The sequence below is a fragment of the Dendronephthya gigantea genome, unplaced genomic scaffold (assembly GCF_004324835.1).
Source record: "Dendronephthya gigantea isolate DGI-Jeju-01 unplaced genomic scaffold, DenGig_1.0 000292F, whole genome shotgun sequence".
In the NCBI taxonomy this organism is placed as follows: Eukaryota; Metazoa; Cnidaria; class Anthozoa; order Malacalcyonacea; family Nephtheidae; genus Dendronephthya; species Dendronephthya gigantea.
This window is the reverse complement of record NW_021163302.1, coordinates 53,545-75,960: the sequence shown is the minus strand read 5'-3', so window position 1 is coordinate 75,960 and position 22,416 is coordinate 53,545. Positions and strand designations below refer to the sequence as shown.

The following is a 22,416-nucleotide window of genomic DNA, read 5'->3' as shown; positions in this document are numbered from 1 at the left end:
TTTAAACTAATTAGCAAAATCTTTATTTTAATATAGAAGATAATGTCAAGTCAATGTGGTACTCTGCCTGGCCAAATCCTAAAAACAAAAGTCCATCTATTTATAAATGAGCTATAGGAGCACATGTACAACCCTCACTTTTGCTTTTAAAAATTCAAAAAAATGAAAACATCATTGGGTAATAAAAATTTTTTCACAATCAATTACAGATACATGCAGCAATTTGTATTGTTCCAAAAGTTAAATTATCAAAAATTCATTGCTTGTACTGGTGGATTGGATCTTAAAACCAAAGCAGTACAGTCATGTAACTTACAGCAAATTTACATGAGTAGGAGAACTAAATGTGGTAATTTAGACAGGATGTACGCTACAAATGTGATCAAATTCACTTGGTTGTGCAAACTTGATATCAAATATTGCTAGCTGTTTTTGTGGCTGTTATTATTTAATGCATTGACAAGAAAAATAAAATCTTTATTGTAATACCTCAACCTAGATGTGGTGACATCAGCCCTGCAATTTACCTTCTCATGCACATAATATTATTTTATAAATGATAGTCAACCACATTATACCATATAACACCATAACAAAGTTATATTTGCTATTAACATTAAAAAAACTGGCAGTTAACAAAGTAACAAACAAGTACAAATGGACTAAAAGATTAATGCAATTACTCCAATGAACACAATAACTGGTTTCGAAAGTAAAACAACAACAAAATATTGGCCCTATTATTAAATATTGGCTAGATTTCACAAAGTGAATGCCTATAACTAAAGGTCTAATATTCTTCTGTGGGCAAAAAGAGGGGTAAAATAGGTATGATATGACCCAAAATACTTTTATAGGATAAGCATATAAATTTGATCATTGCAATATCCTAAAATTGATAAACAGTGTAAACAAAGTAACAAACTGGAACTAATCTAAATTATATGTACAAATACCGTAGCGCCAAGAGGAGGTGGGTTGGTTATTACCCTGAAGACATACAGGTGCCAGGTTCTAAGTTCAGGATGCAAGTAAAAATAAGAGTGTTTCAACAATAGTTAGACTACTTGCTTGATTTTACTGCATTATTAGATCTAAAATTACTCAAATTTGGATTTGATCTAGTTTCCTATTTTTTCTAAACATAAACTCTAGCTCATATTCATTGTCACTGAGATGTGTTTAACCAAAATAGTGTGAAGTCTAACAGTACATGATATTGTTTACAATACGGACTGTACCCTACCTTTAGATTACGATGTAACGGGTTAGATAGATGAAAGAGGTGGATGTGTGATCTTAAAAACTTGTTTATGATGCTCCAGAGATTTCAAATTTAAAAATTTTTCTTGTTTGCGACAACCCACTGAACCCAGGTTTGACGCCAACTTCGTGAGTATGACTGCCCATTCAGATATATATAGCTCAGTTATTCACACGCGGGCCGCAGTGTTCCAGTAAAGGGGGCTTATTCACTCTCAATATGGGGGAATAGATAATGGGAAATAATGGGGGGATTTGTTATAGATTGAGACACAATGCTTAGTCAATGTTTGTATTCATTTATTTGAATAACTATTGAACCGTGAGAAAAAAATGTTTAAATCAAGTAAACATTGCATAATTGACAATCAATGAGCAGCTCATGTGTATGAAACATTACTTTTTGCTCTAATTCAATAGACCTTTCTTATAATGACGTCAAACTCAATCAATCAAATCAATCTTCGTGTAACATCAGACTTTCCGTGTTTGACGTCATTATGAAAAAGGTCTATTTAAGTCCGTTTTCCACTAGACGAATTCATTCCCGCGACGCGATAACTGAAATCTGGTGATGTGTTTGGTCTACACAGGAATTGCGCAGCTGTGTCAGTTGTTCACTTTATGTGTTAACATTGTATACAATCCATCGTATCATTTGCCGACCATTGCTCACCGAAACATTATCAAACATTTAGGGGTGATTCAACTCATCACTCAAGTGAAAAATTTTGTCCGCTTCTTGTCATAACAAAGTAAAGTGAAGTATAGTACGAGTAAGCTGGCTAATTAAGAATTACGATACATGGATATGTAATAGGACAATTAACGAGTACTTATACAGGGTGTATCAAAAAAAACGCAACCACTTAATATTCATGATATCCTCTTTGTTCTACAACACAAAAGACGTTTGGCCCCTGGAATGCGAGAAAGCTTATAATCATATTCTAGCGGCACAATCGTCGGTAAACAAAGTCGGGTGCGTAAACCAACGAGCTGAAATGAAAGTATTTAACGAGTAAAATTTTATTTACAATTTTTTTACAAGGTCGACAGTTAGCATTTAAGTTATCATGCACGACAATAAAAACTCGTTGTTCAGTTGTTAGCTGCACCATTATTAGTTTGGCTGATTTGACCATTAGCAGTTGAACTGTACGACTAGAAGCCATTTTAAAATCCCAGGGGCATAAAATCTATTGAGCTTATGAACAATATGAATTTTAGAATATTAAGTGGTTGCGTTTTTTTTTATACACCCTGTATATACTGCATGAGCATAACATGCACCAAGACTATATACATGGTGATCACCGCTATACTAAAAAGACACTGAGTTTGGCGTGCGGAATAATCAGCGAATTTAGCGTTTTGGAATAGCGATACTTAACTACAACATGCCGCATGCAAACTAACAAAATTAACAAACAAATACGCGCAAATTACTTGAAATAAACAAACAGAGCAAAATGTGAGCATAACGCATGAGAATCTTATTTTACTTATACTTTGGTTTGCGCACGCACGAAACTTTGCAACACAACTCTTGGGAGACAAAACTGTGACGTTGATAAAAACGGTCACATACACATTTCAAATACCAGTATATTTCGCGCTAAAACACCCTTGCGACGTCGAAAAATAAAACCAAACAAAAACAATAACAAAACAAAAATCAACTCCGTCGCTGACGCCGAAGTAATTATACTGCATGAGCATAACATGCACCAAGACTATACGGAAGACTATGTACATCAATACCATGCATAACTAAAAAGACACTGAGTTTGGCATGCGGAATAATCAGCGAATATAGCGCTCTGAAATAGCGATACTTAACTACATCATGCGACTATAGCAAAGAAACACGCGCAAATTACTTGTAATAAACAAACAGCGCAAAATGTGACCATATTAAACGCATGAGAATCTGTTTTTACTTATACTTTGGTTTGCGCATGCACCAAACTTTGATAGAAAAATAGCGTAAAATATGTAGATTTCTAGAGTTCTAACGTGAGTAGATATTGATACGCCAATTATTTTAATAAAGGCTCAAACGACAGTTGCTTACTCACGAGCAGGTCCACGTTAAACACTGACTTAAATTTGCTATATACTGGCAAGTTGGCTATATTTACACGGAGCGACACCGGAACGTGATATAGATTTAGAATTGATGTTTTACGCAACGGATATCGCAAGGTTAGGCTGGGAAAGCGCATTCAGTGGCATAGGAAGCAAGTTAAAGTTAGGGGGGGGGCATACTTTCAGGGGCACTTCTTCATAGAAAAAGCGCACCCTCAAGTTAATTCATTTTCGGTTGCTAAACAGCGCAATTCTTGTCTTGTCTTAAAAAAAGGGAATTTAGTTAGTTGTTGTATTTCATATTTGTAATGCAAGCTACATTAAAACAGCAAATTCGTAGTATTTTCAAAAAGTATTGTTACCTTTTAATATAATGATATTTTAAATATAAATGCCATATATTAATTGTTAGTATTATACCACTAAGTACCGCATGGTTCGCGGGACCATGTTGTATGCTGTCTTATCAAATAATAAGAGTTTAAAATTTTAACATAAATTTTTAACAAGAAAATTTTGCAACTTTGAATATGTTATAACTTTGACCATATAAAATCTGCATTCGGTAGATGTCAAATCGCAAAATTTGGGTTTGGTAACTTAGCAACAAGAAGACGTAATATTTCCGGCTTGGAAACTTTCGGTATTTGTGCTATTTTTATTAGAATAAACGTCGCAATTGGCAAGCCAGGGTTTTTCGAAAAAATATTTAAAAGCTAGCGAATGCTGGAATCCTAAAAAAAACTTACTACATTCATTAAGTCAGGCACAAACTCTCATAAGGGCATACTAATGTTAGGTACAAAAAAGGGCACTTTCCTTATAAAAAAGGGCATTGTTTCTTATATTTTTGAAAGTTGGGGGGCACATGCCCCTGAACGGGGGCACATGCCCATGCACTGAACGCATTACGCATTTCCTGACTAAACGTACGCATTTTTGTTCAGCGGTTGTGGCCGCGGAAAATAACAAAGTTGTTTTTGCCACTCAATAGCACGTGGCGTGCTCTTTTTATTGGTTGCTAGCTAAATACTTGTCTAGGACGGGCGCATTATTTAGAACTATTTATCTTTCATAATTGTTTGGTAAGTGAAAGCTTTTAATTAATGGCGCGAGCAAACAAATCACGACGAACGTGATATTTATGTGACGTTTAGATGTGTTCTCAAGTAATTGTACTGATTATGGCCCGGTTTAACAGACCGAAAGCTTTGCAGTATTAAATACTAACGTGGTGTACCTACAAGCTAATTTACTTAGTTTTAAACATGTTTGAAGAGCGATGTTATTTGGAGCTAACAGTAATTAATAATAGCTTGGTTTTTTCAGGTTCCCAGGCTATTTTGACCCGACGTCTGAATAGATTTTCTCGAAGATGGCGATCCGCCCAGATGATATGATATATAGTTATGAGCAATAAAGGGGCTTATAAATAAAAATTTAAGAATGACTGAATCCAAGGAAGATGACAATGTTATGATGTCCCAGATTGAGAACAGAGACGTAACTTCAAGCTTTGCACAGAAAATGGACAATATCGTTTCGTCTGAAAATAAACAATCCCAGTCTGCTGCTAATAAACAGAAAGAAGTTCAAGAGGAATTCCAAGAAAAAGGCGTCCAAAACGAAAAATATGATGATGGTAAGAATTACAACAAGCGTCCTATGATAGAAGTATGAAGCCTACCCACCATTAACTCGAGCATTTTGATCAAAGCCGTAGTTGGAAGGGGTGTGCATATTCATACATTTATGTTTATATATGTTTTTATTCATGTTTTAGCTATACATACCGTAGTAAGATCAGTCGGGCGTAAGACCAATATATGAATGGACACCCCGTGTTGAAAATCTCCAAACAATTTTCAGCTACGCTGTTCCAAAATCTGGGACTGTATATAATTTTACCATCATTCAGAAATCAACCCTTTACAAACATTAATTCACGCTCTAACACACAAATTATGCTTGCGTTATTACCTGAAATTGGTGACAAAATGGCTGTTGCTTGTGCGCTAATTTGCATTATTTTAATCCATCTATACATAATGGCCTTCGAGTTTTACTATAAAGTAGATTGAGTGAAAATGTAAAATGTCGTAACGTCAGAGCCACAGACTTGGATCACTGTTTGCCGACCTCTAGATGGATAGAGCAGCTGTTTAGAAACGTTTTGCTAACCGCATGTCTAACCTTGGTTATTTTTGCAATAATTTAGAGATATATTGCTCAAAATTTTGGCAGTGTTCTCTCAACGAACTTATAAAATCGCTCACATTCATACGAAAATTTCGAATCGGATTGTCGATGAATTGACGTGTATTAAATATATCACGAGATTTTGTAAGAGATATTGTCTTTCGTATTCCTGTTATAAATTTTCTCGTACGGTCCGGATTTTTTTTGCAGTCACTTTAGAAAATATTATCAGCCTCACAAGGCAGTTCAAACATATGAAGCGTATATACACATTTGAACACAGTCAGTTGGCGGAAAGTAGAAACACCCAAGGTAAGTAATTTGATCATCAAAGCGTTGCGAAACGGTCGTTCTATTGGCCCAGAGGTCGGCAAACAGTGGGCAAAATCCAGGGCAACGGCAATTTTAGGTTTTGTACTTTTGCTATAAGTACTAAGTCAATAAATTGTTGCATGGATCTCACCCGCAATTTCGTTCGGCACTGCCCAGTTGTTGTTTTTTTCGTTCCTCTTGTTCATGTAATTGTCAATCTTATGTAATATTGCACAAATATATATAGGTATTGAGAAGAAGAAAGAGACAAGTAGAAGCGTGAATGTCTGCAAAGAAGGAAAACAAAAATTTTGGGACGAAATAAAAAAGCAAGTTGAATGTGGTGAAAACAAAGAAGATCATTGGAAGAAGACAATTCTTTGGCGTGCTTTTCAGTTTAGTCCAGTAGATCCGAAAATTGTCAAGTATTTAGTTGACCATGGAGCAGACGTCTATTCTAACAACGAAGATGGTGAAACAGTTTTCTCGATAGCGACGAGAAATGGTTTATTTGATCTTGTTAAGTATTTTGTTCAATATGGCCCTGAACATAATTTTCAAAACGATTCCAAAGTTCTTCAGGGTGCAATACAGTCTCGATCATTAGAAATGGTGAAATATTTCGTTGAAGATTGTAGGGCTGATATACATTGTAAAAATGATTTCGGAAATACTGCCTTACATCATGCTGTTTATGTTGGTGGAACAGAAATTGTCAAATACTTAGTTAAACAATGTGGTGCAGACATGAATGCTAGGACTCCAGACGGGAGGACAATGCTACAACTTGCGGTCATAGAAGGTACGCTAGAATTGGTGAAATATCTTGTTGAACAGGGCGCTGATGTAAATGGCCAGGGTACTGACGGGTGGACAGTGCTGCACGCTGCTGTTACAAAATCCACTCCAGAAGTTGTAAAATATCTTGTTGAAAATGGCGCTGTTTTAAACGGGAAGGATACTACAGACGGCTGGACAGTACTGCACTATGCTGTTTCCTATAGTTCATTAGATATGATGAAGCATCTTGTTGAACAGGGGGCAGATGTAAATGGCGAAAAGACCGATGGGTGGACAGTGCTGCATGATGCTGTTACAAACGGTACGTTAGAAAAGGTAAAATATCTTGTTCAAATGGGCGCTAATGTAAATAGTAAGCGCAATGGCGGGTGGACGGTGCTTTACGATGCTATTTCTAAAGGTACGCTAGAAATTGTAAAATATCTAGTAGAAATGGGCGCTGATGTGAATGCCAAGGATGCCACTTACGATTTGACAATGCTTCACTCTGCTGTTACTAAAGGTAACTTAGAAATTGTGAAATATCTTGTGGAAAAAGGCGCAGATGTAAATGTAAAACAGAATAATGGATGGACAGTGTGTCACAGTGCTGTTGGAAAAGGTTCGCTAGAAATGGTAAAATATCTTGTTGAGAAGGGCGCTGATGTAAATGCCAAGAATACATACGGGAAGACAGTGCTGCACTCTGCTGTTACTGAAGGTAACTTAGAAATTGTGAAATATCTTGTGGAAAAAGGCGCAAATGTAAATGTAAAACAGAATAATGGATGGACAGTGTTGCACAGTGCTGTTGGAAAAGGTTCGCTAGAAATGGTAAAATATCTTGTTGAGAAGGGCGCTGATGTAAATGCCAAGAATACTTACGGGAAAACAGTGCTGCACTCTGCTGTTACTGAAGGTAACTTAGAAATTGTGAAATATCTTGTGGAAAAAGGCGCAAATGTAAATGTAAAACAGAATAATGGATGGACAGTGTTGCACAGTGCTGTTGGAAAAGGTTCGCTAGAAATGGTAAAATATCTTGTTGAGAAGGGCGCTGATGTAAATGCCAAGAATACTTACGGGAAGACAGTGCTGCACTCTGCTGTTACTGAAGGTAACTTAGAAATTGTGAAATATCTTGTGGAAAAAGGCGCAAATGTAAATGTAAAACAGAATAATGGATGGACAGTGTTGCACAGTGCTGTTGGAAAAGGTTCGCTAGAAATGGTAAAATATCTTGTTGAGGAGGGCGCTGATGTAAATGCCAAGAATACATACGGGAAGACAGTGCTGCACTCTGCTGTTACTGAAGGTAACTTAGAAAATGTGAAATATCTTGTGGAAAAAAACGCTGATGTAAATGTAAAACAGAATAATGGATGGACAGTGTTGCACAGTGCGGTTAGAAAAGGTTCGCTAGAAATGGTGAAATATCTTGTCGAGAAGAGCGCCGATGTAAATGCCGAGAGTATTTTCCGGAAGACAGTGTTGCACAGTGCTGTTAGAAAAGGTTCGCTAGAAATGGTGAAATATCTTGTGGGAAATGGCGCTGATGTAAATGTAATGGCGGAGGTGTACGGATCGACAGAGTTGCACAGTGCTGTTATAAGAGGTTCGCTAGAAATAGTAAACTGCCTTGTTGAGAAGGGCGCTGATGTAAATGCCAAGAATACTTACGGGGACACAGTGTTGCACTTAGCTGATACGCTAGAAATGGTGAAATATCTTGTTCAGAAGGGCGCTGATGTAAATGCCAAGAATAATTACGGGGACACAGTGCTGCACTTAGCTGATACGCTAGAAATGGTGAAATATCTTGTTGAGAAGGGCGCTGATGTAAATGCCAAGAATGTTCACGGGAAGACAGTGCTGCACTCTGCTATTTCTGAAGGTACACTAGAAATGGTGGAATATCTTGTCGAGAACAGTGCTGATGTAAATGCCAAGAATACTCACGGGGAGACAGTGCTGCACTCTGCTGTTTTTGAAGGTGCGCTAGAAATGGTGAAATACCTTGTGGGAAATGGCGCTGATGTAAATGGAAGAAAGAATGGCGAATGGACAGTGTTGCACAGTGCTGTTGTAAAAGGTTCGCTAGAAATGGTGGAATATATTGTTAAGAAGGGCGCTAATGTAAATGCCAAGAATACTCACGGGGAGACAGTGCTGCACTCTGCTGTTTTTGAAGGTAAGCTAGAAATGGTGAAATATCTTGTGGGAAATGGCGCTGATGTAAATGGAAAAAAGAATAGCGGATGGACAGTGTTGCACAATGCTGTTGGAAAAGGTTCGCTAGAAATGGTAGAATATCTTGTGGAGAACGGGGCTGATGTAAATGCCAATAATACTAACGGAGAGACAGTCTTGCAACATGCTGTTAGTGTTGGTGATTTAGTAACTATCAAGTACTTAGTTGAACAGGGTGCTGATATAACTGTTAGAAGTGAATGCTTCTTTTCTGTTGGCATTGTCATCCTCCAAATGGCTGTTAGAAACAACTTCGTCGCCTTAGTCAATCTTCTTTATGAGAAGGATATCGCGATGTGGAGGGAGCAAACGATTATTGTTAAAGGTCGGAGAATGAATTTTCTTGAATGGAGCATCCACCTTGGGCAATATAAAATTGCAACTATCTTTAAAAGGTCCGTAAAACATCGTGAGAAAATTCAGAAGTTGAAAACAAGAAACTGTAACCAGTTAGAAGAGGTAATATTTTAAACATATGTTAGATTGTATAATAAGTTTTTCAAAATATCCTATCTAAGGTTATGGGGAAGTTTACAAACAAACGACATCCCAGCTAGCTGACGCGCATTTGGTTTCGCGAATTTGGTTTCGCGCATTTAGTTTCGCGCACGGGTTCGGATACCAAAACTAAGATTAACCATTCAGATCCGCACCAAACCATGCATATATATATATATATATATATAATATATATATATATATATATATATATATATATATATATATATAATATATATATATATGTATAGGTTATCACATGAGGGGCGAGGTGATACCAGTTTATATATATATATATTATATAATATATATATATATATATATATATATATATAATATATATATATATATATTTATTCATTTACATAATTCTTAAAATATTGGCATCGCTACTCTGAGTTTCATGCCACAGAGGCAATCATCAGGCGACTAAATTTCAGTTCGTTACAAGTTTGATGTGGCATGAAACTCAGAGTAGCGATGCCAATATTTTAAGAATTATGTAAATGAATAAATATAAATATATATTTCTCTATTTGCTTGCAGTATTGAGCACTCTTTTATCTCATACGAAAAATTTTCTTAATAATTGTTTATATATATATATATATATATATTATATAATATATATATATATATATATATATATATATATATACACACCCATTTGCAAAAACGTTGGCCGCAGATAGATAGATACTCGAAGTCTAATTAGAATTGCATATGATTACATTTGCATGGAATTTCTATAATATTACACAACATATGCAATTCTAATTAGATTTCGAGTATCTATCTATATATCTATTTGCGGCCAACGTTTTTGCAAATGGGTGTATATATATATATATAATATATAATATATATATATATATATTATAATATATATACACCCATTTGCAAAAACGTTGGCCGCAGATAGATAGATAGATAGATACTCGAAGTCTAATTAGAATTGCATATGATTACATTTGCATGGGATTTCAATCATATAAAACAACATATGCAATTCTAATTAGATTTTGGGTATCTATCTATATATCTATCTGCGGCCAACGTTTTTGCAAACGGGTGTATATATATATATATAATATATATATATATATATATATAATATATATATATATATATATATATATATATATATATTGTCGGAGACTTGCAATTATTAGGATAGAACTACACTAGGAATATATAACCAAACGAATATATAGCATATATATAAAAATATATAACAGAAAATATTTTAGTATGATCATAGAGTTAGTTAAAACCACCGAATAAGTGCATGGTATAAACATAAACGCAGCGTAATTATCTAGAGCTTTCAAACCGCGGCGTAAGCATAAACTTGCGTCACTTAACAACCACAACATTAGGGCGCAGCGATAGCAGAACATGAATTTCATGATGAATTAACACAATTTGCGCGCGGATATTCGTCATGTAACCGCAATGACTTCTCACTAATTTACTATAAATATAGCCAGTGTATGTTAGAACACTGAACGGAACAGAACTGAGCTGCGAGAACCGTGAACCGAGAACCAAGAAGCTAATATCAACTTGAATTGTAGCACGATACGGAGCTATCTATCTAATGTCAACGTGACCTGTGAACCTTTTATTAAATCTTTTAAACTCAACGTGATTTGTGAGTTGTTGGGCGATACAAAGAGGGAGGCAATTCCCCAACAAAGTGGCACCTCCGACGGGATCTTAACAAGAACGTGATTGTGCGAATTCAACTGGAGATTAAACTGTGACAAATAGACCTTAATCAACTCGAGAAATGGATGCAAAGCTGAACGAGTTAACTGCGAAATTAAAAGCACTCAACCTGACGGTAACCAAGGTTGACGACGCCGTGACAAAGCGCGAAAAGGAATCCTTGAAACGGATCGAAGCATCACTAACGAAGAAAATTAACGGCATTTATGACCTAAAGGAGGAAATCGAAGAAATGAAATTTCTAAACCAGGAGAGCGACGATGATGTGGAAACTTGGGCTACCGAAACGGAGAATAAATTGAACGATGCTAAAGGGAAAATTGAACAGCTGAAGCAAGTGTTATCTGACATCGAGAACAACGAGACAATTATTGAACGAGAAAGGGACGAAGCGATAAGGCGCGAAGTCATCAGAGCGGAGACGGAAAAGCAAGTAGCGATCGAGAAAGCGAGAATCGAACTAGAACGTATACATAAGGAAGAAGAACGTAAACGAGATTTAGAACACCAGGACTTCATTTTGCAACAACAAATGAAATTCGGAAAGGCGCGGGAATCAGACGTGGTGAGCCCCAAGGAGCTTCAGATCAAAAACGTGAAACTACCCAAATTGTCGATCACTAAATTCAGTGGAAAATTATCGGAATGGTTATCATTCTGGAACACTTTCGAAGTAGAGATAGATTCAACCGAGCTGCCGACCGTGTCGAAGTTTGCCTATCTGAGAGAACTACTAGAACCTAACGTGAGATCGGAAGTCGAGGGTTTACCTTTCAGTTCCGAAGGATACGAAAGAGCGAAGAACATTCTCAAGAATGAATAGGGGAAGACAAGCGAGTTTGTCAACGCCTACATCCAAGAGATTATAAACTTACCGGTGATAAACGGGTCGAGTCCAGCAAAAGTTAATGACTTTTATAAGACCTTATCCCATAATGTACAGTCCTTGCAAACATTGGGAAAAATCGAGAAGGTGAACGGGAACACTCGTGTCGTATTAGAGAAACTGAAAGGCATTAAAGCGGATTTAGTTCGCGGAGAAGAAGGCTGGCAAGATTGGGACCTGCCACGCTTGGTCATAGCCTTGAAAAGGTGGAGAGATATCAACCCGGTCGTGAACACGAACAGTAATGACGACAAGTCCCCACCAAAACAAACTATGCGGCGATCAAACTTCTACCATGCTAAAGACGGTGAGCGAAAACGGCGTTCCTGCGTGTATTGTGGCGACAAAGCCCACTCGTCGAAAGACTGCACAAAGTTAGCCTCCGTGACCGAACGAAAAAAATTCCTGGCCGAACACAAACTTTGCTTTAACTGCACTGGTGCGAAACATCGTGCATCAGAATGTAGAAGTACCATGACCTGCCAAACTGTCAAGAAAAGCATCACACATCCATCTGTGGGAAAACCACCACCACCGAGGGAGAGAAATTAATGACCGCCGCGGAGAACCATGTCCCAATGGTGTATCCAGTGGTGGTTGTGAATGTTGGAGGAACGAAATGTCGTGCGCTGCTCGATACCGGGGCAGGAAGCTCTTACGCTTCTGCTACGCTGTTGAACCGGTTGAAAACCCGTAACCATCGACGAGAGACGCGTCGTATAGAAATGATGCTGGGAGTCGTGACCCGTGATATGGAGTTGTCCACCATCAACGTGGAATCGCTGGACAGTCAATTTGACATGGACGTGAGTGTAACCAAAGTAGATAAACCTGAACTGCTACATGTCGATAATCCCAACTACGATCAGCTGATTACCAACTACCCCCACCTTCATGGCGTCACCATGAACGATAACGATCAAAAGCCCAAACTACCAATCCACCTGATTATCGGAGCAAGCGACTATATCTCCATCAAAACTGACCAACCAGCCCGCGTAGGAAAGACGGGGGAGCCCATAGCAGAACTAACGAAACTCGGGTGGACAATAATCGCGAAGGGTAACGAGATTGACTATGCCGCCTTGCTGATCACACAAACAAACCAAAGTGACTATGAACAACTTTGCCGTTTGGATGTTCTCGGATTGGAAGATCGACCGGAACACGACCAAAGGAGCGTCTACGCAGAATTCCGTGAACAACTCGTGCGCAGTGAAGAAGGCTGGTATGAGACTGGACTACCATGGAAAGCCAACTACCCTACCCTTCCAAACAACAAAACTGGGAGTTTGCGACGCCTTTCCAACCTGACACAAAAACTAAATCGAACTGAACTCCTTGAAGCTTATGATGCGATAATCAGTGACCAAAAGACAGAAGGAATTGTCGAGAACGCATGTGAACCTGCTATCGGAAATGAGTTCTACATACCCCACAAACCAGTGATACGGGAATCAGCGGAGTCAACCAAGTTGAGAGTTGTCTACGATGCATCAGCGAGAGCCTACGCAGACGCACCAAGCCTGAACGACTGTCTCAACGCTGGTCCACCTCTTCAAAACCGTCTGTGGGACGTGCTAGTCCGAATGCGCTTTCATCCTGTAGCGGTGACGGGAGACCTAAAGAAAGCCTTCCTGCAAGTAAGAATCAAGGAAGCAGACAGAGACGCATTACGGTTCCACTGGAAACCACGCGAGCAGAGTGAACTGCAAACATTAAGATTTACGCGAGCGTTGTTTGGCCTTACCTGCTCTCCATTCCTGCTCGGCGGAGTCGTCGAACAACACCTTAACGCCTGGGAGGAGCGAATGCCAGAAGAGGTGAGCGAGTTGCGGAAGAGTATGTACGTAGACGACTTCATCAGCGGGAGAACAACAGTCGAAGAAGCCAAGCAACTGAAAAGAAACGCGATAGAGATTTTCAATGATGCGACATTTACGTTACATAAGTGGCATTCAAATGAGCCGGAGCTGGAAGATTCGCCAGACAAATCAACGGACGAAGTGACTTACGCCAAGCAACAACTAGGAACAACCAAAGGAGGAGAATGTAGTCTACTGGGGCTTCCCTGGCACAAGTCTTCTGATACCATCAGCGTGGTCATTCCTTGCGAGCCAACGAAGCTAACGAAGCGAGGAACTTTACAAAAACTTGCAAGAATATACGATCCATTAGGACTGGTATCACCTCATACCCTACAAGGAAAGCTTATCTACCGAGAAGTATGCAAGAAGAAGGTCGGATGGGACGTGGAGATCGATAGCGAAGCCAAGAAAAATCTGGAACGCTGGGAACGAAGTCTGCCGAACCAAGTCACAACCGAGAGATCACTGGTAAAATTCCGCGAAAATATTGAGTCAATAGAACTGCATGCGTTCGGAGACGCAAGTGGTGATGGTGTATCGAGCGCAGTGTACGCAGTTGTCCATCAGCCATCGGGCGTTAGCCAAGGACTTGTGGCAGCAAAGTCGAGACTAGCGAAACAAGGCTTAACGATTCCGCGCCTGGAGCTGGTGTCTGCGCACATGGCTGCCAACCTTATCAGCAACGTAAGAAACGCCTTGGATGGATTTCCGATCACTGTTGTCCAGTGCACGTGTTGGCTTGACAGCACAGTTGCGCTACACTGGATCAACGGCAGGGGAGAATACAAACAATTTGTTGCCAACCGAATCCAGAAAATTAAGTCGAACAGCGGTATCCAATGGCGTCATGTACCAACCGACCAAAACCCAGCTGACCTGGGAAGTAGAGGTGGTTCTGTAGTCAACAAACAATTGTGGTGGAACGGTCCAACATGGCTCAGCACTCCAGAAAGTTGGCCCGCAGACATAACCACTACCCCGTCCAAGGAAAGCAACGCCGAAGCGAAGATGGTTAAACAGGTACTGGCAGTATCGTTGGAGAGCATCAACGAGCTAGACGAGATGCTTACGAAATACAACTTGTGGAAAATGTTGAGAATCTGTGCATGGGTAGCAAGATTTGCTTTCAACTGCCGTCGACCCCGACAAAAGCTAAAAGGACCATTAACGACAAACGAGATCGAGAAGCAGAAATTATTCTGGATCAAACGTGCCCAAACCAGCGCAACGTACGAAGAGGAACGATCGGCATTGAATCTGAAGCCAAACGAACTCGGAGTTTTGGTATGCCGAGGAAGAATCCAAGGAAATTATCCCATATTCCTACCAGACACACATCCCTTCACAGCAAAGTTGGTGGATCAAGCTCATATACGCACTCTGCATGAAGGAGTAGGAATGACGATGGCTTACATTCGTGAGAAGTACTGGATCCCGAGGCTTCGCAGACTCGCTCGGAAAGCGATCAAGAAATGCTACGGTTGCCGCAGATTCCACGCAAAATCCCTAGAGCAACCTGTACCTGGTCTGCTCCCACGTGATCGAACGGAAGGCAGTCGCCCATTCCAAACCATAGGAGTAGACTTCGCAGGACCACTAAGGTACAAGAAAGGAAACAAGACCAAAGGGAAAGCGTACTTCGTGCTGTACGCTTGCAATTTGACAAGGGCGATCTACGTCGAGTTATTGGCCAGCCTATCGACCGAAGAGTTAATAAGAAGTCTGAAAGGATTCATCGCCAGGAAAGGGAGACCAGAAAAAATCTATTCAGACAACGGCAAAACCTTTGTCGCGGCAGCAAAGTGGTTGAACGTGGTGCAAAGGGACGAAAAGCTCCAAAACTTTTTGGCTATCAAAGAAATACGTTGGCAGTTCAACCTTAGTCGAGCGCCGTGGTGGGGTGGCCAGTTTGAGCGCTTGATCGGGCTTGTCAAACGAGCATTACAAAAAACAATTGGCGGTGGATGTTTGCGATGGAACGAAATGCAGGAAGTACTTCTAGATGTAGAAGTCGCTCTAAACAGTCGACCACTGAGCTACGTCGAGGAAGACCATCAAATGCCAACTCTGACACCAAACGCTATGATGTTCGTCGGCTCTAATACCTTGCCAGAATTAGAGGCCCATCATCTCGAAAAACCTGATCTACGGAAAAGAGCAAGATTCTTATCGAGATGCAAAGATGCTGTTTGGCGACGATGGACATCAGAATACCTACGGGCGTTACGGGAAAGACATAACCAGGCTCAAGGGACTAAAACGTTGAACCTGAAGATCGGGGACGTGGTGATCATCAAATCGGACGAGAAGAATCGAGCGAAGTGGAAATTAGGAATTGTTGACGAGCTTTTCAAGGGACGCGACGATGTGGTGAGGGCAGTAAAACTTCGAGCTGGGAACAATTTCCTAGAAAGACCACTTACACATCTGTACCCCTTGGAACTATCGTGCGACCGAAAAGCGAAGGTAACTAAACAATCACTGCATGAACGCAGATGCTACAATATTCAGACCCAAGAGAGACGCTGCAGTGGCAGCAAGGCAACGCATTCAAGATGTCATAAACTCTCAGAGTTAGGCATGGTGGACATCCGTTAGTGAACCATAAAATCATATAGACAGTAGTCTCCTTTAATACATATATCTCGACTAGCGAGCTATATGGGGGGAGGGTGTCGGAGACTTGCAATTATTAGGATAGAACTACACTAGGAATATATAACCAAACGAATATATAGCATATATATAAAAATATATAACAGAAAATATTTTAGTATGATCATAGAGTTAGTTAAAACCACCGAATAAGTGCATGGTATAAACATAAACGCAGCGTAATAATCTAGAGCTTTCAAACCGCGGCGTAAGCATAAACTTGCGTCACTTAACAACCACAACATTAGGGCGCAGCGATAGCAGAACATGAATTTCATGATGAATTAACACAATTTGCGCGCGGATATTCGTCATGTAACCGCAATGACTTCTCACTAATTTACTATAAATATAGCCAGTGTATGTTAGAACACTGAACGGAACAGAACTGAGCTGCGAGAACCGTGAACCGAGAACCAAGAAGCTAATATCAACTTGAAGTGTAACACGATACGGAGTTATCTATCTAATGTCAACGTGACCTGTGAACCTTTTATTAAATCTTTTAAACTCAACGTGATTTGTGAGTTTTTGGGCGAGACAAAGAGGGAGGCAATTCCCCAACAATATATATATATATATATATATATATATATATATACATATAAATATATATATATATATATATATATATATACAATATATTATAATATATATAATATAATATATATATATATATATATATATATATATATACATATAAATATATATATATATATATATATATATATATATATATATATATATATATATATATATACAATACAATTGAAGATAAAAAGTTAAAAACCGTTCGCTCGGTTACTCGAGTTTCACGCCTTTAAAAAGCGATCATCAAACTAACATTCCTTATTATTTACAAAGCATTTATACCTAAAAAACATCCATAAAATATTTACATAAGTTGGATGCAAATTGCATAAGAGTTGGATAAAAATTGAATAAAAAATTAGCATAAAAATTTGTTTTTGTGCCTACATGATGAAATTAGTTCTGACTTTTTGTTCAATAAGAAACGCTTGTCGGCATTTAGAATGCAAAGTTTCTCAGCCAGGCAGAGGTTGCATTGTCTTGATCCACCACGGTAAGCACGGGCTCGCTGTATAACTGACCACTTGATCGAATACTTTATTCCTGATTCCTTTAATTTCCAGAGGTACTTCGACAGCGATGTTTTTGTTGCGTACTTCTTCTTTTCAAAGGATTGCTTGTGATCGGCATATCGGGTTTTAAAACTGTGCTCTGTCATACCAATATAGTTTCTTGTGGTTTGATCTTCGGCTGTTACTGTTGCCTCGTAAACTATATTGCTGGTCTTACATTCCGATTGCCCGATTAATGGAGAATGTAAGACCAGCAATATAGTTTACGAGGCAACAGTAACAGCCGAAGATCAAACCACAAGAAACTATATTGGTATGACAGAGCACAATTGTATTGTATTACTGCTCTGCCTCTTTGGCATTGAGCTCTGTCGACCCAGTGACAACCACATTGTATATATATATATATATATATATATATATATATATATATATATATATATATATATATATTATATATATATATATATATATATATATATATATATACCCATTTGCAAAAACGTTGGCCGCAGATAGATAGATAGATAGATACTTGAAGTCTAATTAGAATTGCATATGAATACATTTGCATGGGATTTCAATCATATTACACAACATATGCAATTCTAATTAGATTTCGGGTATCTATCTATATATCTATCTGCGGCCAACGTTTTTGCAAACGGGTATATATATATATATATATATATATATATATATATATATATATAATATATATATATTAATATATATATATATGGATGAGTATAGTGATGTTAGATTGAGCAGGTCAAAGAACCAATGGCGTGAGGGGCCCATTTCAATTAGGGGGAGGGGCTCTGATGGTGAATTTTTGTCTTGCGAATTTTCTAATTGATTGTTTCTACACCATCTGAGGTAGCATACTACCATCCGGGGCCAATTTTATAAAAGACTTGTTAACTTCTAACTGTAGTTAATCAGAGTGGTGTATTTCTGAATTAACTAGGATTTAATTATGCAACCTGTAGTTAAATAGTTTTACACAAGCGGCTTAGTTGTGGTTCATGTTTATGGTAATTTTTTTAGTTAGGTCATCAGTTTAACTTGTTCTATTTATTAACTATCTATCCATTTTGCAAAGTTCACAAAAATGTTGAGGAATCTTACTGTTACTGTAAATTGAAATATTACTTTTCCGTGGTGTGGGTTTTGTTCTAAAGGAATTTAGCCCCTAAAGACGGCGCATGTGCCGTCGCACATGAATTCGCAGAGTTTGGTGCGGAGATGAACTATAATGGGGATGGATGCGACATTGCATGCGATGTATTTTGTCAGTGTTTATTGATGCAAGAAATATTTTAAAGATTATGTGTTTAGCATCATGCTTTGCGTGCTCAAATCAAATTACATTCACCTGTCTTCAACAAAAAGCTTCTGAAAATAAAAAATACAGTTCATAGCCTACTTATTTAATTTAGATGCCTTGCGAACCTAAATGTTGTTCGATCGCGACATTCAGAAGCACATCCCACTTTGAAAAGCATAGAAGTTCAATTGTTTGAAATTGTAAATAAACCGCATAATACGTTCACTTTGTCTTACACTTTCCCGTCGTTCTTATGCAAACTACGACGTGTCAACGCGCCCATACACGACCACATCTTGTTATTTGACGAAATAGCAATATCAGTAAAATAGCGATATTAGTAAAATAGGACCAGAATCTATATGTATTAAGTATATTCTTACCTCAATTAAATCTAAACTTAATCGAACAGCATCAAAAGAACGGTTTATTTGTTCAGAATATTTTGCTTAAGAATTAACGGAACACCGGGGGGGGGAGGGGCTCAAGCAGCAGCTTCCACCGCCCCGGCTCGCATAAGCCTATTGTTTACAACGTATACAAGATTTTCATTCGAATTATGTCTTTCTGATAAAATCACTTGCAAATATAGTATTGATTTGAGATTAGTTGAGATTTGAGATTAGTTGAGAGATAAGTTGAGAATATACTTTTTAAACTGTGAATGTGTTCTTGCTTTTTTCTTCTCACTGTGGAATATTTATCGTGTTTTTTTTTCAAAGATTGGCATTCCGATGCAGGCTTTTGTCGCCGACAAGCAATTCAGAATTGGTGATGGTGGATATTCTAGTGTCTATGTTGGTCTCATGGAGGATGGGACTGAAGTTGCTGTCAAGAAAATGACGGTACTAAAGTGTGATAAAATAGCTGAAAACGAAAGGCAAATTATGGATCTTATTAAAACAAGCGACTCGCCATTTATAGTGAGTTATCGACATTTTCACCGTGACGATACCTTCATGTATCTTATTCTTGATCTTTGCGAAGAAACCTTGCAGAAACTTGTTCAAGCATCCAGTATTGAACAACTACAAGAGCATGGTCCACGAATGATTAAGGAAATTCTATCAGGACTTGAATTTCTCCATGGTAAAGGAATATTGCACAGAGATCTAAAACCATCAAACGTCCTTGCTGATTTCGAGGGTCGCATGAAATTGGCAGATTTTGGATTAAGCCGCGTTCTAAAAGACGATGAAACTACAGTTGAAACAGACGCTAAAGGCACTCACGGATGGATGCCAACAGAAGTAATTGAAGTTATAGACAAAGAAGAAAAAGGTCCTTTTAAAAAGAAATCGGATGTCCAGGTAGCGGGTATGATTGCTTTCTTCATCTTAACAAAAGGTGAACACCCTTTTGGATCTCAGTTTGATCGAATGAGAAATATTTTGAAAGGAAACCCTGTGAATTTGAAGAAACTTGGTGATCGTAAAGCTCGAAAGTTTGTGGCGTGGCTGATTCATCACAAGATTGATAAGAGACCTTTTGCTGAGGAAGCGCTGTGGGACTCTTTCATTAATAAAGATTGATTCAGAACTATTTAACGGAGAGGAAAGCAATGTTATGAGAAATTATCCCAATATTTTCACATTATGAACGACGAGTTCGTAAGGAAAAGAATTATCTGAATTTCACAACATGGTATTCTACGAGAGGATCATCTAGTAATCTAGACAATCTTGTACAAAGAACAGTTAGTTAACCTGATAATCATTGTGTAAATTATAAACGTTGGTGAACTGCTCTTCTTAATAAACGGACTATAATTTTCGGCAATAGTTTGTGCAGTCGTAGTGTAATTTGGGCTATTTTTACCGCCCTAATCGGTTCCTAGCACATCCCTAGTCGGTTCATACTCGTGCCCTGGTCCTTCCGTATACTGCGTGCGACCTTATCACGGGAGAATACGAAGAATTTGGTAAAAAGATGAACTACGAAGATGGCTGGGATTGCTATTTTACCCTTCTAATGAAAATGCAAGACAGTTAGTGGTTCACTTTTAAGGCAAGATGTTAGCAATAATAATTGCAAAACATGACGGTTGATTACCATTCTTCAATAATTCTTGTTCATTAAGGGCCTAAAACAATCATGTGTGTGTGTGTTTTAACAAACTAGTAGTTCGTTTAGGGCGAATCTACACAACCGCGGATTTAGCCTGAAAATATATACTGTATATAACCGTAGAGAGCTTATGTGAGTCAAACTTCACGTAAACTTGTTCCATTTGTATGTATAGCAGCATAGTCTAGTGATATACCTTAAGATATACCTTCATAGGTATACTGTCCTACTGTCCTCTGTAATGACTTTTTCTTGTTGTGATATCTATATAGATAACTATAAATATAAGAACTATAACCAATCTCTGATATTTAAAAGAAAATTTTAGGAAAACCAGCACTTTCAATCTTGGCTTTACAATTTTCACACATATATATGAAGGGTAGTCTCAGTGATTTGGAGCAGTGGGTTGCATAATAGAGTTTACGCGCGTTTTGATTGCGTAGACGGTCGCCGGTAGCTTTCTTCATATTCAATTGGGTTTGGTCGTTGAAATACGCGTTAAGTTTAACCGAAATTACATTATTACTATTCACACCAGCACTCAACTATCGCGCATGACTATTTAAACCGTCCAGAGATATTATGAAACAGCCTGTGTATCACACATTTTTTATGGTTTTTTAAGATCCTTTGTTGTCATTGGTTGACTAGCGGTCCGTGAAATCCATAATCGGACGGTGATCCGTATAATTATTTCGTATCTGGACCAGTATCCCAGATGTCTCATGCAGTTCAGCCATATCTGATATTTCACAGTATAGACCTCACGCTCGGTCAATAATCAGTTAATATACTGGATAGTTTAAATAATGACTTTCTGCTGATGAATCATGCAAATGCTGTATGGATTCAATTTCATATTCAGATATTTGAGAACGAACATTAGCTTTTTTGCCGTAATTTGTTACAATCTCGATATAGATTATTCCTGACTTTTACATGACCTTAAATTTCCAACATTTTTATTTATGTAGTAAAAATGTTGTTTTGAAAGAATATTCCTGATTTTGAGTCACACTGGAAAAATTTCGTTTCAAATCGATGCAAATCCATATTTTTGCTAATTGAACCTTCCAGACATAATGCAACTACAATTAATATTCATATATTCGTATCATTCATATATACTGCATTATTAGTTTCTATTCAAATTGATGTTTTATGTGCCTGCTAACCCCCTAATTTTTTTTAGGGGAGGCGTACGTGCCCCCTGTGTCCTCCCGGTTCCTACGCCACTGGCGTCGAAAAGTGCAATTGGAACAATAGATAATGAGATGGTAATGAGCTTAGTGAGGTGTATCGTCTCATTATCTAGGCCTAAGATTACTGTTGCATTACTAGAGGCACACAAACAATCGGGTGAGTTATATGTACGAACTA

The 22,416-nt window shown here is 38.3% G+C and overlaps 4 protein-coding genes across 4 annotated transcripts; all 4 read left to right on the top strand.

Moving 5' to 3' along the window:
* The first annotated feature begins 4,800 nt into the window (after positions 1–4,800).
* LOC114541455 (putative ankyrin repeat protein RF_0381) lies at positions 4,801–9,452 on the top strand. Its single transcript, XM_028561374.1, has 8 exons — positions 4,801–4,996; positions 5,764–5,865; positions 6,113–6,477; positions 6,703–7,281; positions 7,966–8,148; positions 8,476–8,539; positions 8,639–9,084; positions 9,414–9,452. Exons 1-8 carry the CDS (start codon positions 4,801–4,803, stop codon positions 9,450–9,452), a joined length of 1,974 nt encoding a protein of 657 aa, XP_028417175.1.
* A 1,733-nt stretch (positions 9,453–11,185) lies between these two features.
* LOC114541453 lies at positions 11,186–11,947 on the top strand. The gene has a single exon (XM_028561373.1). The coding sequence runs from the start codon at positions 11,186–11,188 to the stop codon at positions 11,945–11,947; it is 762 nt and encodes a 253-aa protein (XP_028417174.1).
* Positions 11,948–12,735: 788 nt separating this feature from the next.
* On the top strand, positions 12,736–16,476 carry LOC114541452. Its single transcript, XM_028561372.1, has one exon. The coding sequence runs from the start codon at positions 12,736–12,738 to the stop codon at positions 16,474–16,476; it is 3,741 nt and encodes a 1,246-aa protein (XP_028417173.1).
* A 3,224-nt stretch (positions 16,477–19,700) lies between these two features.
* On the top strand, positions 19,701–20,498 carry LOC114541451 (probable serine/threonine-protein kinase ireA). The gene has a single exon (XM_028561371.1). It carries the CDS (start codon positions 19,701–19,703, stop codon positions 20,496–20,498), a length of 798 nt encoding a protein of 265 aa, XP_028417172.1.
* The last annotated feature ends 1,918 nt before the right edge of the window (positions 20,499–22,416 follow it).

What these genes read in the sequence shown, in the direction of transcription:
- LOC114541451 (XM_028561371.1), top strand. Translation starts at nt 19,701, where the DNA reads ATGCAGGCTTTTGTCGCCGACAAGCAATTCAGAATTGGTGATGGTGGA.
- LOC114541453 (XM_028561373.1), top strand. Translation starts at nt 11,186, where the DNA reads ATGGATGCAAAGCTGAACGAGTTAACTGCGAAATTAAAAGCACTCAAC.
- LOC114541452 (XM_028561372.1), top strand. Translation starts at nt 12,736, where the DNA reads ATGATGCTGGGAGTCGTGACCCGTGATATGGAGTTGTCCACCATCAAC.
- LOC114541455 (XM_028561374.1), top strand. Translation starts at nt 4,801, where the DNA reads ATGACTGAATCCAAGGAAGATGACAATGTTATGATGTCCCAGATTGAG. An exon ending in GGAAAGTAGAAACACCCAAG is followed by an intron (nt 5,866 to 6,112) that starts GTAAGTAATTTG and finishes AAATATATATAG; the next exon opens with GTATTGAGAAGAAGAAAGAG. An exon ending in GCACTCTGCTATTTCTGAAG is followed by an intron (nt 8,540 to 8,638) that starts GTACACTAGAAA and finishes CTGTTTTTGAAG; the next exon opens with GTGCGCTAGAAATGGTGAAA.